At 38.2% G+C, this 20032-nt stretch overlaps 1 protein-coding gene across 1 annotated transcript in view; it reads left to right on the forward strand.

Moving 5' to 3' along the window:
* ltl (larval translucida) overlaps positions 1 to 11494 on the forward strand; it is a 202229-nt gene extending 190735 nt beyond the window's left edge. The window contains exons 7-8 of the mRNA XM_067152363.2: positions 1558 to 1756; positions 6340 to 11494. Of these exons, the coding sequence (XP_067008464.1) occupies positions 1558 to 1756; positions 6340 to 6446 (306 nt within the window). The 3' untranslated portion in view covers positions 6447 to 11494. The remainder of the gene's footprint in view (positions 1 to 1557; positions 1757 to 6339) is intronic.
* Positions 11495 to 20032: the final 8538 nt, after the last annotated feature.

Genomic DNA, 20032 nt, shown 5'->3' on the forward strand with positions numbered 1-20032 from the left:
CTTTTATGAAATTACATCTGTACTGCTCATAAAAATGCTGTGGTGCAAGCGACAATATACTCTCAGAAGGAGTGTGGTAAAACTTTTCAAAATGTCATACGTTGCCACTGGAGAGAAGCAAGCAAACTTAGTTGTATGCACTGAAGGAACCACAAAAAAAACCAGCGCCTGAGAGAATACCCATTTACTGGTATAATGGTGCTGTGTGTGCATGTATTGAAATTGCCAACATTGTGCATGGACAGCACACTCCCGTGGCAGTCAATTAAACATAGTATTGAAAGATCAGTGGATCATGCGGACACTCATTCACAGGCTCACACAGCCATCTGCCGGCAAATGCAGATAAATAAACCACCCACAGCATCGTATTTTGTGAATAAATGACTATTTGAGTCAAATAAAGGACTTTTAAAAATATTTAATATCCTGAGATGGATTCTTTTCTGTTTCATGCTTATTAGAATCAACATGGAGCAACAACTTACGTTCTGGTGATAACATGATTTTACAGAGCCATCTATTGGATAGATAGAAAGATGAGCGGAGATAACTTTCAAAGAGCCATCTGCTGCCTGCAAGTCATCTGCAAGTCCAATCTCAAGGCCTAACAATAAAGATCTGTTCCATCCGCAATAACTCATGTGAACTGAGGTGGTGTTGTGAAGTTTCAAAGTGGTAGTGCAGTTGTGCCTTTGTTATACATTTACTGTAAGTACGGTACTGTGTAATGAACAGTTTGATAATGAGTATGCTTTGATTCAGAGAGCTGTCAAGACTGACGCTTGTAGCTAAGTGTGTAGCATCTGTTACTCCTGCCATACCTACAATTTTCTCGTCAGACACAGATATTATGTACTGGAACAATTTAAGTTACCTTGAATTTGCCTGGAAATTTACCAGTGGTTAGTATCAAATTAATCAAATAACACAGAGGCCTGATTATATAATGGTTTCAGCAAGGTAATTTGAATAACCATCTAAACAAGAAGATTTCTTATTACCCATTTCTTTTATTATTTTCTCTATATCTTGCTCAGTTTCAGGGGTAAGAAACATGAATGACACTTTCCTATGAACTGTACTGAAGAATATTTAGCTCTCAAAAATTAACATATACCGTATACTGTGCATCAGCGTTTTGTTTATTTGTGCTTCTTTACTAGATTGTAAATTTCTCTTTTTTCCTTTGTTGCTATAAACAGGATTATTGATGTGTCCCATATCACTGTATTATCAGTTAGATGAAGTAAAATACAATACAATACAATTCAAATTTCCTGCAGTTGATCTCTTTCACATGACAAAAAGATGTAAGATATCAAGTCTAACATTTATGCTCATTTGTGTATTTGTAATGAATTTGGGAGTAGTCTAGAATGAGTACATAGATCGCAGTGTGTCTCATTCATGATTCACTGAAATACACTATGTTACACCCACCATCCATTGAAGCTTGAGTTTTCTTTATATTTTTGATATGCTTTAGCAGTGTGTTTTAAGCAACAACGTCTCCTTCTCGTTCAGCATGTTATATACTGTTCTTTATTTCTGCAGACATTTTTGCCATCTTTGGAGGGCCTCTTTGCATCCAACAACCTACTGACTAGTCTGGAAAGGGATTTCCATGGTCTGCCTATCCTGTGTTGGGCAGATATATCTCACAACCAGATTCAGTATATTGGACGAGATCTTGTGGCCAAGACACGATGTCGAGTACGTGGTGTGATGGCCACTTTAAGGATTTACCTCTTTGGTGAGTTGTTGCTATACTGCTAAGTCTTAACTCTCTTAAATGTCGATTTATATTTTGTAATAGCTCCTTTTGATATCAAATAATACATTGTATCAGCAATTCTGTTCTTCTTCGAACAGTCCTTAGGATAATACCAATATAAATGGTCCGTTATTGGACATTATAAATTTATAATTATAATTTGATACGAAAAATCAGTCTCAAAAAGAAAAAAAATTTGATGATAAGTTTACACCCACAGATACTTTGCTGTTGTTTTCATCACACCAACTCAGACAGGTCTTATACAGGGACATTATTTAACTGTTCTGGGGATTCTCACTCGCCCAGTTGCCTGTGCTGTGAGCCTGTCTCCCGCCAAGCACTCTGCCGTTATGTGCTTCTCGGCACCACAAGCTCCCCTCCTATGTAGTCTGCTGAGAGCTTTATAAGTGTAAGGTTCAGTTTAGTCAAGTGTTCTTGTGTTTAGTGCTCAGTGTTTTGTTCCAATGCCATTTTTATTACGTGAGTGTGTGTGTATACATAATAACTTCATAAAGAACAGGAAATCTTGTGCAAAAACACGCGCTGGCCACATTACGGCAAAGTGCTTGGTGGGAGACAGGCTCAGGTGACCGGGCGAGTGAGAATCCCCTGAATAGATAAAATAATGTCCCTGTAGTAGTGATGGGATAGGAGAGGGCTAGAACTGGGAAGTAAGTCACTGTGGCTTAATTAACCTTTTCCATCCCACACCCGAGTTAACTCAGAACTCAACCGCATTTTCCACCGTCCCAGCCATGAGTTATCTTGGATTTAAAATATCACTCTCTCTCCCAGGGCCAATTTTAGGGTGTATGCCTCCAGAGAGGCCTGGTGAAGTTATTTGGAGTTTACACCCATGGGCAACCTGTGCGTCTGTGAGGATGGGACTCTACCTACGATAAAATTGAATGTACCCAGTCCTTGAGCCAAAGGAATTAACTAATGAAGGCTAAAATCCCTGATCTGGCCAGGATTCAAACTTTAGCCTCTTGTCCAAAGGCTGGCATACTAACCATTTGGCCATGGATCTGGGCAATGCCTGTAAAGACGACAGTTGATTAGATTCATCACTTTACAATATTATTCCTGTAATTCTATGCCTTATGTTCAATACTGACAGCTATCTTCTGTCTTTGTACATGTCTCTAACTAGGCATAATGAAAGCATGATGATATTTTAGATTTTGTCATGAATGATAAGTGTGGATTGTATGATCATCGTGAAACAAGTTTGCAGTGAATGAATCTTTGGAAACTGGTCACACAGTTGTTCATTTCTGACTAAAGAGAAAACAGATAATCATTGTTAATGTTTTCCTTTCATGAGTGTTCCAATATTTCCAATATTGTTTCCTACTTGGCCCATTTGATCAATTGCTAAAACATCCAGAAAAACTTGGGATGGGCATGTATAAGGGTTAATAAAACTGTGTGTGTGTGTGTGCTAGGGGCTTTACGTCGCACCGACACAGATAGGTCTTATGGCGACGATGGGATAGGAAAGGCCTAGGAGTTGGAAGGAAGCGGCCGTGGCCTTAATTAAGGTACAGCCCCAGCATTTGCCTGGTGTGAAAATGGGAAACCACGGAAAACCATCTTCAGGGCTGCCGATAGTGGGATTCGAACCTACTATCTCCCGGATGCAAGCTCACAGCCGCGAGCCTCTACGCGCACGGCCAACTCGCCCGGTGGTTAATAAAACTTGGTACTGAAAAGGTTAAGGTACAGCTCCAGCAGTTGCCTGGTATGAAAATGGGAAAACATGGAAAACCATCTTCAGAGCTGCTGACAGTTGGATTCGAACCCACCATCTCCCAAATGCAAGCTCATAGCTACATGACCCAGACTATGTAGTCAGCTTGCTTGGTATCCACAGGTACTGCATGCTGAGAAGAAATACAAAAATTGGAACAGTTCAGGTACATCAGACAAATACTGATGGAAGTTCTTGACTGTGAATTAGGATTCATATAGGTAAGGCTAAACAGGCATTTTGTGAAAAAGAATTCTCTGATTGATAAGTCATCATAAGAAAACAACTTGTAACAGTTCACATGTGGCTAGTTGCAATATACTATGGTGAGATCTGAGATCTGGACTCGAACAAAGGCAACATTAAGAAATTAACAGCCTTTGAGATAAGGTGCTGGCAGCATTTGAGAATATAAGCTCAGTGCAGAAAATGAATAATACAAACAATCAATGTTTGCTGTTATGTCCAAGGATTTCACAAAATCTGCTGTGGATTATGCAATAAATCCCCTGGAAAGAAGATCATCTTTCTCCATAATAATACATATCCTCACTCTGCTCAGTTCACCAAGGAGGAACTTGGTAAAATAGCATCCTGCCCACAGTCTTGATATGGTTATGTGAAGGAATAGATGGAGGTCAATACTATGAAATGATGGAGGACATACAAAGAGCAGTGCATCAGGTTTTCTTAGGGGTTGTTGGAACCGAGTCTTTCGCATGGGTATTTTCAAGCTTGCAGAATAATGGATAAAGTGTGTGTAAATAAATGAAGATTATATTGAAAGGTAAAATAATTTCTGTAGATCAAGTTGGTGGATGCGGTTTTTCAATAATATATCCTGATTCATGAAAAAATTGTTGCCCATTAATTTCTGTAGGACACTTGTACATGTTCCTATCTTCCTCAGTTTCTGAGATTATAATCAATTTTATATTCAAATAAGAAAATTAATTTTGTATATTAGCAATTAATTTTCTACTGTCATTTTACGTTGACATTGGTCAACAATAATTGTCATAATTTGTCTATATATATGAAATAAGAGTTTTGTCTGTACATTGCTCAGAATTTAACAAGAATGGTATTTCTGTATCGGTCGTATCCACAGTAACAAGGAAATGCACTTTTTAATTTTCTGTAATTTTTGTCTGCCTGTCTATCTGTATGTACACGCACCACGATAAAATGGCCGAAGAGAATATAATGAAAATTGGTATGCAAAGTCGGGAAATAAGTCGCTACAATCTGGGCCATAAATAATTTTATTCAGGCTGAGAGAAATGGTAGTTTAGGGGAAGGCCTAAAATTTAATTCTCAAATATTTACGTTATTAGTCATCCTATCTTAATGAAAATTGGTATGCGAAGTCGGAAAATAAGTCACTACAATCTAGGCCATAAATAATTTTATTCACGCTGAGTGAAGTGGTAGTTTAGGGGAAAGTCAAAAATGTAATTCTCAAATATTTGTTATTAGCGGTCTTATCCATAAAAGCTACATAACTAACGTTATATCGTATTAAATTCCCGATCATTTATCTTATACATTTTACCATACCGGCTATGATCACAGAGATATTCATGAATTTAAATTTTTGTTACAAAGCTGTATCAGCGCCGAGTCACGCCCTAATATCACCGAGTCAAAAGAAACCTGAATGTGAAGGCCTACAATATAGCTCATAAAATTGATCAACAATAACATTACATTGACCATTTTTTGTTATGATTTGTTTTGTTTCTCCTGTTGCCACTCATCTACGATGGATAAGATTACTGCTGCGTACCGAATATTTTTTTAAAAATTTGCTTTATGTCGCATCGACACAGATGGGATAGGAAAGGTCTAGGAGTGTGAACGAAATGGCCTTGGCCGTAAATAAGGTACAGCCCCAGCATTTGCCTGGTGTGAAAATGGGAAGTCACAGAACACCATCTTCAGGGCTGCCGACAGTGGATTCGAATCCACTCTCGGATGCAAGCTTACAGCTGCGCACCCCTAACCATACGGCCAAATCGTCCGGTCATACCGAGTGTAACAGCCTGCCTGAATATTGGCAGGAAGTAGATGAGGAATTAGATAACTTTCTTCTTTAGCATGCCATTCCTATGGTTCATAAATTTTCTGATACTACTGGTACGTAACACACTGGTTCATCATAGCATTCGAGCTATTCAATCCCTACTCTAAGGCACTGATTGGAATGAGCAGTGTGCATATTTAACGGAATAATGGCAGAGGATTGTTCACGGCTGTTTGCGGCCTGGTCACTCCAGTTCTGGAACTTTGGACCGTTAGATCGGCACTGTAGTACTGTTCGTTAAAAGTGAAAAAATGCGTGGTTCTTCATTTGATAGAGTATTTTATATGATAACACTGTTTTTAATCGCTGCATTTCTACTGACGTTTTTGTAATGACCTATGTTGACTTCAGTTTAGAAAACCACAAAAGACAGTCTTTCTGAGAATCCCATAGTGAAGCACGGGTACATCAGCTAGTATGTTCAATAAAATTGTACCAGATAAACAAACAAACAAACAAACAAACAAACAAACAAACAAACAAACAAACAAACAAACAAACAAACAAACAAACAAACAGACAGACAGACAGACAGACAAAATTTTTGCCAACTTGTATATCATACATAGTGCTAGTATAGTTGGTTTACTCTTATTTAAATTCAGCTTATTGAATGGAAAATCCATTTCCACATTTCTCAGAGATGAAAACTTGAAAATTTTGAACTTCAAAATGTTAAAGAGCCAAATGTAATAAATTCAATGTTCTTTCCTATTTCAGAAAACCCTGTGCAATGTGATGCCAACTTGACAGACACTATCATTTCCATGGAAGCAAACCACACTAAGCTGTATGGACTTGCGTGTGACACTGAGAATTTAGCTTAAGAGCATACACCTCACTCATGTCCTGCTTGCAGTATTTCAATAGAAGTTAGTGTGTGAAGCTAGCCCAGACTTTACTCAGGTAGAGGTAGTGGCCATGGATGATGAGAAGGAGTGAAGTAGTCAAAAGACATGTTGTTACATTACATGACTATATACCGACTGTATCATATATGATATTTGACAGATCATGATATCCCTCATCTTCTTCAGAGTTGTATGTATTGAGAACCATCATGTTTGTACTTGCTAATGTTAAAAGTTCATATACTATTTTTATAATTAATGGAACTCAGGAGAAAGAGAGAAATAGTTTAAATGTTACAGTATCTGTTCGATTAAATACAAGATTAGTCAATGATGAATCCTGATCCATGGTTTTTAAAAGTTTTTTAATATACCAATACATGTATATGGTTATTCATAAAAAGAGTAAAACTTTCAAGTATTCAGCATGTATTTGTTTTCCAAGATAAATTAGTACAACAAATGGCAATTAATAGAGAAACTCTCAAAGTTTTTTAAATGTCCTGCATATGAATTACTTTATCTTGGTAAAAAGGATGTTGTCCCTGTAAGGGGAAGAGCAGTGGGCAGCCCAGACCATTGGTGGAGATGGTGGAGTGAGTGAAAGAAGTGTGCCAACGGAGTCCCCAGGAATCAAACAATTGGGTTAGTAGGGAGCTATGCATGTCTTAACTGAATGTGCGGAAGACTCTACGGAAATGTCTGCAGGCAAAAGGTATAAATATCAACCGCAGCAAGCCCTTGTGCCAAATTACTGTGCGTCATAAAGAATTTTGTTGCACTTTACAAGAGCTCATGGATGAGGATGAAGACAGGTTCACTAACACTCATTTTTAGTAACAAGGCAACTTTCCATCTGAGAGGCCTGGTAAATAGGTATAATATCTGCATATGAGGTACTGAGCTACCGCATGTCATTGTTAAATTCATGCATGACTCTCCAATGTTAAATGCATTTTTTTTTGCAGTGTCTTGGCACAAAGTTTATGATCCATTCATTTTTGCTGAGAGAACAGTCACAGGCTCCACTTATTTCAATATGCTGCAACAATGGCTCATTCTGAAAATTCAGGAAGACCATGAGCTCTTCATTTTTCAGCAAGATGGAGCCCCACCACCTTTCAACAGCCATGTGCGAGTATACTAACATGCTACTCCCAAAACACTGGACTGGACTGGTGTGGGAAACTACTATGCACTTCTCGTGTGGCCTCCCCGCTCACCCAACATGACACCCAGTGATTTTTTCTTTAGGGATTTGTGAAGCACGAGGTTTATGTTCTCTAACTGCCATCAGACATCACCAATTTGAAATGGTGCATTAACAGTACTTTTATAGAAGTTATGCCTGACATGTTCAGGCACAAGTGGCAAGACTTAGAATATGGTGTGGACGTATGCCGTGTCACAGCTGGTACTTATACAGAGCACTTATAGGGATACGACAAAGACAAAAATGTTGAAAGTTTCTCTATTAGTTGATGTTTGTTATATTGCTTTATGATAAAAAATGAAATAAATGCTAAATTTTTGAAAATGTTACCATCTTTATGAATAATACTTCAGAGTTTTGAGGGAGTCTGTAACATATCCACATATCTGCAATGTCAGGAAAATTAGCCTTAAATATACAGTGGCACATATTAAGGTAGACATGGTGCAATTTAAGTACAAAATTTGATTATGAGAAGGAGGGTGCAAGTTTGGTAGACCTCCTACCCAGAAAAATGGCACTCAATTCATGTTTGAAAATTAATTGTACAAATAGGGGGATATTTCCAGAGATAAGATATGATGTCTTTTTCCCAGAGTAGCTTGCTCTTTGTCTTAATTTACTGGACTGCAATTGGCAGCTGAATCAATCAGCAATGTTAAAAGACTTGTAGTCTTTTGTATGCAAACAGTGAATTTCCTACAACTATGCTACTTAAAATGTATGGCATTGAATGCATTGAAAATGGCAGGTGATTATCCACTCCTTATGTAAAAGGAATATGATTTACTAGATTCTTGTAGATATACCAGACTGTAGTGAAGAACTCAAAGTAGTTTGTCAGAAAAATAGTCAGTGATGTCTACCACCTGTTTTATTGGGATCTATAGGATCGAAGAGATACTGTAAATTGAAATTTTTGTATCTAGAGTTACAGGTACAATTGATATTTTCCCTGCTAATTTGAACCTTAGTATGAATAAATGCACTTAAAGTTTATGGACGGCACTTTGGAATTCCAGTAAGAGAAAAGAAAATAAGATACATATAATTTTAGAGGTGCATACAAAATTAGGCTGATACCAGGTACATTCATTCGTGTTCTAAAGGTTACGTTTTATTGATTCTGTTCTCTATCTTCGGCTGCTCATTCCATATAAGCATAACTTGCACATCCCATTCTCCTGATGTCCTACAGATACTTTTACCTTTTACCTATATTCACTTTGCCTTCGAAAATATTGGTGATGAAGATGTACAATAAATACAAATTTTCTAATATTCATTTCTTTTGACAATTTTCTGTGCTCCTTTACTTCTCTCAAAACTTCTTAATTTGTTTTTCTTTCAATCCAGTTCATTCTTGTCATTTTGTGCCGTACTCACATTTCTGCTTCTTTTTGTTATTTTTACAATTTGCTTTACATCGCACTGATACAGATAGGTCTTATGGTGACAATGAGCTAGCAAAGAGCTAGGAGTGGGAAGGAAGCAACTGTGGCCTTAATTAACGTACAGCTCCAGCATTTGCCTGGTGTAAAAGTGGGAAACCATGGAAAATCATCTTCAGGGCTGCCTACAGTGGAATTCAAACCCGCTATCTCCCGAATGCAAGCTCACAGCTGCACGACCCTAATCGCTTGGCTTGCTGCTTCAAGGCAAATTCTCTTGTTTTCTTAAAGTCCAGCTAGAATTTTCTCATTCTTTCCTCTCCTGTATAATTTCTTCCATTTCGTTAGGTATAAAACTACAGTATTGTGTTGGTAGAGATGCTTAATTTATCTCTTCTTTCCCTTATTGTGATAGTATAGATATTTTTTCACCAATTATTACAGGAATTTATTCATTTGTCAGCCTTGTTCCATCCCCCTCCAGCACTGAATCTCAAATTTGCCTCTAGACATCTCCTATTGCATGCAGCAATAGTCTATGTATCTGAGCCATACAAGGCTACACTCCAGAGACAGCATTTAATGAATCTCTTTTAGATTCAGCAACACCCTTTTCTTTTAAAAGGCTACCATTGCCTGTGCAATTCTGCTCCCTATGTCATCCAAAATTTTGCCACCTGAAGTGGTTTTACTTCCCAGGTAGGTAGTCTAAATGTATTTACCTGTTTCAGTGGTATATCATGAATGGTAATGTCAGTTCTACTATGTTCACACTTGAATACCATGATTTCAGTTTTCTTATACTGTATTCATTTTCACATTGTACTTATCTCTCAAGATCTTGTTCATTCATGTTAATGCTCTCTATAGTTTTTGTTCATCCTCTTAAACAACAGCTATGTCATCAGCAAACCTTATCATTTTGATTTCCACTCCATTGATCTTTATCCCTTCCATATTCTCGATACCTTTCTCAGTAGATATAGAGGCTGGACAATGCTGATGATAAATTGCATTCCTGTTGTACTCCTTTCTTAATATAAGCCTCCTGTTATTCACCATCAATAGTTATCATGCCTCCTTGGTTCTTATACAGGTCATATACTATTTGTCTGTCTCTGGAATCTAGATCAGCACTAGCATGTTCCAGTTCAAGAATTGTTCATATTGTGGCAGGTTATTAGTGTCATTAAAACTAAAATTAGAGGAAGTGTGTTTTACTATCCACTGAATGTATTGAAATATTATTTACAGTTAATTACAAGTTCACTAGCATTTCAGTTTTCAGTTTTTTTGCCCTATATGATCATAATGCACACTAACACACACTCAGGTGATCACACTACACAGCGGCACATCAAAATCCTGTTCTCCTCACAGATTCTCACATTGCAGTGTCATTCCACAACATTTCACAACTAGGAAGATTCTTTGAACTCCACTCAGCTGATTGACCGACTCACTCCTGATGAATGATTTGTCACAGACTCACGACTGTCTGTTTATGTTCGCTCGTCATTGACACATTCAACAATGACTCACTCGAGACTGACTGGTGTACGCCAGTCGAGATCTTTATATAGGCCTGCAGAAGATTGTAGAAGTTCCTATGTCCAGATCATTATGGGTGCCTGGCCCATTGTTAGTTAGCTTCTAGCTTCTAGCTTCTTCTAGGGACCTTCTTATTGTGAGCCTCAACAATTTTCCGGTGCTATTATTTTGCTTCCTGCCAGAACTGTCCACATTTTCAGTTTTGCACCTGCATTATCGCTCTCATTGGTATTATTGCATTTCGCCAAACGTCCCGCACGTAGCCTTCATTGTCACAATATGCATTATCATTTCCTCATTTGCAGTTAATAGCATAATATTATATGACCATTAAGTGTACCTGTAACTCTGTTCAGTGACATTATTTAATGTCAGTTCAAGTCTAGTCTTAAAAATTTCACTTTTCAGTCAATATCAGCTGACATTTGTACCAGAAGACAACCTCAAACGACCCTCAATAATGAACTGTTTCCTAAGAAATAGAGCTTCAGTCTGGTAATGTATAATGAATACGCTCTAGACATGGAAAATTTACTATGTCATAGTATACGGTAGTGAGACTAGGCCAGTAGCTTTAACTTAATATAACATGGTCATCACAAGGTGTAACTAACAAATAACTTATGTTAGTGCGACTGTATGTGCCATATAACGGTGATTGTATATGTGTTCTTGTAATATTCTGGACTATGAAAGAGCCTAATTACCTCAAAATCATTACAATTGCAGTGCATGTTGTAATTTTAGCTCATAAAATTTCAGTGCAAAAACACATTAGCACTGAACTTGTCCAGCTTTGTCTACACATCTAGATGATGTAATCAGGAATGTAAATTTAGAAATAAAATAAATAATCTTTGTGTTTAAAAGATGTAATATTTATTCTCAGAACACTGTGACATTTTCCTCCCCACTGTCGGCACTCCTGAAGATAGTTTTTTGTGGTTTCCTATTTTCACGTCTTAATTAAGGCCCTTTCCTATCCCGTCATTGCCACAAGACCTATCGCTGTCAGGAAATTGTAATCTCTTCTGGATCTATACTATATCTAGTCAAAAGTATCCAGATACACATAGACTAGAGCCTAGTAGTCACCAAAACCACACAACACAAAAGGACAAGGAGACACTGTAAATCTTCATACATCTGTAGATGGCAGTGCATGAAATATGTATAAGGAGGTAGCATTTATACTTGTCCCTCTGTGTTTCCTTTCTATTTCCTCCTCTTCACTCCACTGACCCTGTCATTGTGTTTTACCTTATTACAAGTAATACTGTATATGACATGTTTAGCTCGTATTATCAACTCTGGACAGTTTAAAGATATTAACATTAAGTTCCACCTTTACAATACTTACAAAATTTGTTATTCTTAAAGCAAAGTTGTAGGTACATGTTTCGTCCCTATTGGGGACATCCTGAGTCCAGCAACGAATGAAAGTCAAATAGTAAAATCAGCATAACAAAAAAGGGTGTTATATACATGTCTACCAAACCAAACCCCATGGTGCAACAGCCCCGAAGGGCCATGGCCTACCAAGCGACCGCTGCTCAGCACGAAGGCCTGCAGATTACGAGGTGTCTTGTGGTCAGAACGATGAATCCTCTTGGCCGTTGTTTTTGGCTTTCTAGACCGGGGCCGCCATCTCACTGTCAGATAGCTCCTCAATTGTAATCACATAGGCTGAGTGAACCTCGAACCAGCCCTGAGATGCAGGTAAAAGTCTCTGATCTGGCCGGTAATCAAACCCAGCCTCCGGGTAAGAGGCAGGCACACTACCCCTACACTGCGGGGCCGGATATATATGTCCACAGCAAATAAAATATACATGGTCTTAGTGTTCCATTTGACAACAAAGTTGTGACTTTGTAAAATCCATTTGAAACATCTCATTGTTCTATAAAATAATCTTACATTTGCTGACATACAGGTTAAGAGGAAAAACTCACGACTAGTAGTTCAGTCTTGCTTCTATGCTGCTATTCATAAAATGTGTTTCATTAACGGTTTAATGGATAATAAACATTGTGTGGTAAAATTAGGCTGTTAACACAGGGGGAACTTTTCATGTGGTGCCGTTATAAGTTGAAAAGCCGGGCTTGGGTCATATGGTTTCAATTGTAGAGTAATATTCCTTGTCGGTCGTTATGTCTTGGCAGACAAGCCATGTGCTGTATACGAATTGTTGTCTATTGTTGGCTGGAGGTAATGACATTCAGGATCCATAGGTTTCAAATTATCCTCCCAAGCAATAAGTTCACAACTTCGGCAAAGCATAATTATTGATAGGCTGATATTCATTTGTCAGAAATCGACATAGCTTGTAAATGAAAAATTTAGAATATTCCATTCGGAATTGCTAGGCAGGCAATAATTCCATTGTGGAGATTTATCTCCCGTATGCAGTTATCAGACTGTGCCTCTTATAAGGGCTTCTGATAAGTTCACCTGCATACACCCCAGCGTCAGTGGGTAGGGTCTGACACATCCCACTCTGATGAGTCTAGTGTCAGACCTAAGACGAAATGCTGGTTAATAGAGCAAACACCTGAAAAGCCTTACATCTGATATGTTTTTGACATAGCTTGTAAAATCATGGTTTATAGAAAACACTGATGTAGGAAGTTTCATTTGTATCTCAATTGATAATGCACATGAGCAGTACCCCTGTATAGTCTGCCGCCGTAAGAAAGCGAGATATTAGTTTACCCATGTATGGTTTACCGCAGAGAGGAGTTAGGGAGAAAAGGTGACAATTTCCACATTAGACAGCTGATGAAGATGATGTATTACACAACACTTGGTTTTTGGACAAAAACTTTTGTAAATATACAAAACATTTGATATTCTGCCATGTCGAAAGACACCTAAGGACAACAGGCGTTATTTCCAAACAGCCATCAGTCCGTGATAGGCCCATTCCATTGGAAGAAACAGAAGAGGCCGTTCTAGAGGCAGCTCATAATAATCCACAGGTCAATACAAGGGCGACTGCACAACAGGTGAACACTAGCCAGACATTCGTCTGACGAATACTGCATGTGGGTGATGGAACAATCTCAAATAAAGCATGTAAAAATTTACCTAGGTATCAGAAAAATGGGTTGCAATATATAGCCATGGAAGCATCATTGTGCTTTTCCTTAGCGCCACTGCAAACAGTGAACTTCAACTACGCAGGGTATCAGAGTTATCTGAAGTACACCACCCCACACCATCACAGAACCTCGTCCAAACGGTGTAATCTTGGTAAAGGTACAAAGACAAAGCGTTATCCTGTCTTTCTCCACATCCTGTCTCTTGCGTCAAGTGACCTCAGGTTGAATTTGGACTTGTCACTGAAGAGAGCACGTCCCCATTGATCCTCAGTCCAATGTTCATCTACCTACATGAAATGAAGATGGTCTCTCTGCTATTGTAGCAGAAGTGTTGGTCCTCTGGCTGGTTTTCTAGAGGTTAAATTTGCCTCAATGAGCCTCCTTCTGTCTGTGTTCTCACTTACAGCTATGTCGTGGACCTGCATCACACTATTCTGAGCCTCAATACTTGTAGCCTCTGCAAGGCAGAAGTGCAGCCTGAACCAGGTTTTCTATGGTAGATAGGATGATCCTGAGAATCAGGGCGACCAATACTAGAAAGAGCCATATTCCAAACCTCTGTTACATAATGGTAGCTACAGCCATCATTCAACAACGTTACTGATTTTTCTGAGTCCACAGGACTTAGAGGCATGTTGTTTATGGCTCAGAAACCCCTCAGGTAATGCTCAGATACTGGACAATCAGCATCAAAGGTACGAGAGAGACTACAATGCTGAAATAATGGTCTTCATAACTGGCGTGAAATGAATAAAAAATGTGTTAGAGCACTCACCATTGTTTGAATGGGTTACAATATTTCATTAAAAAGCCTTCTTTTGTTATTCATTATTTGTTCTCCTTCAGTAATGTTCACTGAACACTAACGAACTATTAGAAAGAACATGGTAATCATATTCAGTGTAAAATTTGCCAGAGCTTTCCACCAAAATATCAAATGTTACACTTTTTTTGAATGCCAGTGTATAAACCAATCTGGGTTTCACTATCATCTGGTTGAGCCTCAGAATTTTGGTCATCCCCTCGAATATTTTTTTTCTTTCTTGTTTTTGTTGCACCAACACAGAGAGGTCTTACATTGACAATGGGACAGAAATGGGAATGAAGCAACCCTGGCCTTAATTAAGGTACAATCTGGTGTGAAAGTGGAAAACCATGGAAAACCATCATCAGGGTTGTAGACAGTGGAGTTTGAATCCACTAACTCCAGAAGGCAAGCTCACAGCTACTCAACCCAAACTGCACAGCTAAGCCCCCGGGGTTCTTAACTTGGGAACAAGGGTTGGCATCCATGGGGTCCTTAGCTGAGTCCTGGCACTGCTTCCACTTACTTGTGCCAGACTCCTCACTTTCACATATCCTATCTAACTTCTCTTGATCAACTCTTGTTCTTTTCCAACCCGGACAGTATTAGATGTCAAGGCCTAGGGAGTCTTTAATTTTCACCCACTTTGTGGCCCTCGTCCTTCTTTGGCTGATACCTTTGGTTTTTGAAGAAATGAAATGGCGTATGGCTTTTAGTGCTGGGAGTGTCCGAGGACATGTTCGGCTTGCCAGGTGCACGTCTTTTGATTTGACTCCCGTAGGCGACCTGCTCATCGTGATGAGGATGAAATGATGAAGATGACACATACACCCAGCCCCCGTGCCAGAGAAATTAAACTGATGACGGTTAAAATTCCTGTCCCTGCTGGGAATCAAGCCTGGGACCCCTGTGACCAAAGGCCAGCACGCCAACCATTTAGCCGTGGAGCCGGACGGTTTTTGAAGTGTCAGATACCTTTCATTTTTTCTCTCTAATTAGCGTTAATAGAAGATGGTTGTTAAAGTACAAATGTTATACCGGTATTTATTCTTTGGGGTATTGTTGGTTAAAAGTTAAGTAGATGAGCTATCTATAATACTACTGAAAGCCTAAATCTCTTCTCATCAAAATTCCAGACACTTTTTTCAACATGAAATGAAGTAGGGTTTCCAAAAATAAATTCTAAGATAAGCTGTGGAGCAATGTACAGCACTTGATATTTCAGCTTTGAAACAGCAGATTTGTATGCTCCAGTATCCAAATACATTACCAAGGACTGCCATTAATACTTCCTATGGAGATTTTTTTCCGATATTCAGTCATTGAATGAACTTCCAATGCTTGAATGGTAGCATCATCCAAAACAAAATATGGACCTTGCATCATTTCTGATAATTATAACCTAAACAACATCAAAAATCAAACTTTTTATGTTATCTAAAAATCATTGCAAATACGAACAACCGTATCTTAAAGAAACTGGTTGCATAGATTTCATTGTAGGTTTCAATTATTTTCTTGCATGAAACTGAAATCAGCCTGGTAATTTCTTCTTCACAACTTCAAAATAACTTCTTTTACATGCATTATTTTGAGAAAAAAAATAATTTTTTTTTACTAATGGTTTAACGTCACACTATCAAAAGGTTTTTGGCATCATAAGAATGAGAAAGGTAAGGTCACACCAACATATCAAAGGTTTTCGGTCACAAAGGGATGGGAAACTGCTCGGATTGGAAAGGTAACATCCATGGCCTTAATTAAGGTACACCTCAAGCATTTGTCTGGTGTGAAAAAGGGAAACCACTTTCAGAGCTGCCGATGGTGGGATTTGAACCACCATCTCCTGAATACAAGCTCACGGCCAACTCACTCGGTAAATCCATTTCAATAGTCATGTATTTTAATCAGTACGGTAGTTGCTAATTTATTTGTCCAAGTCCGAAGTCATTACAATGTATTTACATCTACTCTATTTACACTTTGTTTTTCCAGTATTCAACTGTCGAGATGGCATATTCATTGGCTTCCACCAAATCCTTCATACTACATGGTTTAGGCAGATTTCTACAGATGAGAAGGTGTCCATGATCTTGCTTTTCACCACACTCACACAAATCTTGATCACGGTACCCTCACCTTTTCAAGTTGGTTTTACATCGTGTCACTCCAGATCTTAATTTGTTAAGCGTCTTTCATTGTCCATATTGAAGATGATGTCCTGCAACTGGCTTCTCTTTCACTTCCCATAATCCTACAGGTGACTTCCTTCTCCAGAGTTCCTTTCGCCGAGATTCGGCTGATGATGGGATTGATGTTGTTGTTTGTAGGAAGCTGTTCCTCGATTTCAAACTTGATGGGTACATGGAAGATGCCTCCACAAAGACTGTAAAGACAATCGGGCATAGCCTGGGCGACATTAAGGAATCCTCAGCGGCTGATTCTTCCATCACCGAAACACTAGCTTATTAGTAGTTGGTAATAAAAACACTACAGAGCTATTTTCCCTAGTGATACCTTTATTTAATTAATTTATTAATTAATTAATGAAAGCATTGTTTATAGTTTACATGGATCATTTACTGAAAGGTATAAATTGACAGGGAGGGATTCAGATGAGTGGAAATGTAGTAAGCAGCTTGGCCTATGTTGATGACTTTGTATTATTGGCAGACAGTCCTGAAAGCCTCCAATCTAATACAGTATCTTGCAGCTTGAAGAGAGACGCAGTAAATATGGAATAAAAATTAGCATTTCCAAGACTGAAGTGATATATCAGTTGGGAAGAAATCAAAGAGACTAAATATCAGGTAGGAAACACAAAACTGGAACAGGTGGATCATTTCAAGAACCTAAGATGCATGTTAATATAGCAAATGAAACTGAATGAAGGTGCAACAAAGCTAATATAGTGAGCTTGCAGCTGTGATCAATGGTATTCTGCAAGAAAGAAGCGAGTTCTCGAACAATATTTTTATTGCAGTACAGCAGAATAAAAGGTGGGTGGACTCATATAATCTTATTCACAAGTTGGAAGTACAAACATGACCCTAGTAAGATTAATTGCTGGTACAAACAGGTGGGAGTAATGTCAGGAGGGTACTTGGAATGAGTTAGAAATTAACTCTATGGATGAAGCTGTGGGAATAAACCAATTTCAGTGGTGGGGTCATGCGAGATGAATGGAGGAGGAAAGGTTACCTAGGAAAATAAAGGACTCTGATAGAGAAGCATATGGAGATGAAGAAGACTACAATGTTTTAAAGATAGGCATAGAATAGAACAAGCACACAGAATTTGTTGCAAATGGAACATGTTGGAAGTGCATAATTAATTCACAGAGGCCTGTAGACTGAATGCTGAAAGGCATGTATGTATATATGTCGGCGGCTGGTTCTCGTTTCTGAGTGTACGCTTCTTGCGTTCAATTCCTGAAGTCATTTACTCACTGTGTCAATGGCATTGGTGGCTTAACAGGCCAATTCTTGCATAAAATATGCAGTTATATAGAGTACACCTAACTGAAGGAGAGACACAAGTTTGCATTTTTTATGAGTCTCTGTTTTCTGTCTTAATCGTTCTTCAAATATCATAATGGCAGCTAGGGTGGTTGTAAGCCAGAGAGCAAGATCTTCTACAATGGCATACCAAGTGATGAAGTTATTGGTTTTGCTCTTCATGGTCATTTTGAGCTAATCTTTGGAGTGCAACATAAGGGCATCATGAGGTCTCTTACCAGTGCTGAGGACTTGCTGATGGAATCTATCATCACTCATGCGCTGGACATGGCCAATCCATCTGAGCTGGTGACTCAGATGTTGTTCATCTGTAGTCTCTCAAGAACTGCAACATTAGTCGCATAGTCCTCCCATCTTATATTCATAATGGACTGAAGTTTCTGCTGTTGGAAACATTCCTGTTTCTTGACATCATAGTGGTATAAGGTCCAGGTTTCACATCCAGAGAGCAATGTTGGAATGATAACAGTTTTGTACACCATGAATTTCATATGTATTGAGATCTTTGTTCATGAAAACCTGATGGGAGAGATATTTGAAAGCTATGTGCGCAACACCAATTTTTTTCCCACTTCCTTCTCCAGGAATGTAATGTATGTATTTGCTGAAGGTTCTTTACTCTGTAATACACAGCATTCTAGCAAGAATCAACCAGTAAGACAATATGACCTATTAGTTTCTTACTGGTAGGCCTACTCGAGGTGTTTTCTATATCTACACAGGTGGGGAAACAAGATATTTTTCCTTTTATTTTTGGCCTTATAATTGAACTCTCCCACAATTAAATTTTACTCAGACAGCACAAAGGATATACCGATTTATGTTCATAAATACAAAAAGATGATTGGTGATTGGATTCAATAGTTTATTTTGGCATTATGAATGTAAGGTGAAAATCAATTCTGTTATCTTACAATATTACTGAAACACTTAATAGTTCATTGTACAGAGACTGCCTCGTCATTTAACATGTTGTCAGTCTTAGTAGAAAATTATGAGTCAGAATCCATTAGTGGCTACCCAGAGTAGTAGAAACAACTTTCCTAATGAGGATCTGGAGGTAATAATTTTTTTTTTTACATTAAATTTGTACTAATGCACAACAGTTTTATTAGCAAACTTATTTCACTATATATTATAATAACATTTTACAGTTTTTATAAATACTAAGTTTATTTATTTGCTGCCTGTCCCAAGCATTTAACTTACACAACTACAACTTTAGAATAATAAAACATGGAAAAAATTGTCTGTCATCACATGGTTGGTTGTATGTATGTACACAAATATTACACTAACATAGTTGGCAAGAGCAGACAATCCATGCAATGACTAGAAGAAATGTTTATACAGTTGGTTCCAAATAGGTAGAGTAACATTAGTAACTGTCCCTCTTACACAACACTGTATGACTATACAGATTCCTATCAAACAAACCAAAGAATAAAACTATACACATCTTTTCTGGTCACACACTACATAACACATGTCCTCATTTTCTTCCTTGGACACAACTAACTTCTTTTAATTTAATTAATATCACAAGAGGTGGTACACAGGATATAATTATCACTTTTCTTTCCAAGTCTTTCATGATCAATCAAAATTCGATCAAGCGCTTCAGTATGTGTTTTCAATAACGTACCTTTTCCACACTGCCGACAGTGGGCAGATTAACACAATCCCTCCATAATGGTGTTTCAAGAGGAATGTAAATATGTTGGGAGGCAGCAGAATAAACTAAAAAGAGGTCATATGAACATGTGACCAATTTGCAATGTGTGTTGAATTAGAGCTGCATGTATGGCACGCATAAGAATAAACTTACAAAAAATTTAAACACACACAAATGACTTACTGATGCACAAACGTTTGGCTAAAAGACGGAACATATTCTCCCAGCATGATCGAGCTCCTGCACATTCCAACCGTGAAGTGATACATCATCTACATGTAATGTTCCCTGCAAGATGGATCGGTCAT

This window comes from Anabrus simplex, chromosome 8 (assembly GCF_040414725.1).
Source record: "Anabrus simplex isolate iqAnaSimp1 chromosome 8, ASM4041472v1, whole genome shotgun sequence".
In the NCBI taxonomy this organism is placed as follows: domain Eukaryota; kingdom Metazoa; phylum Arthropoda; class Insecta; order Orthoptera; family Tettigoniidae; genus Anabrus; species Anabrus simplex.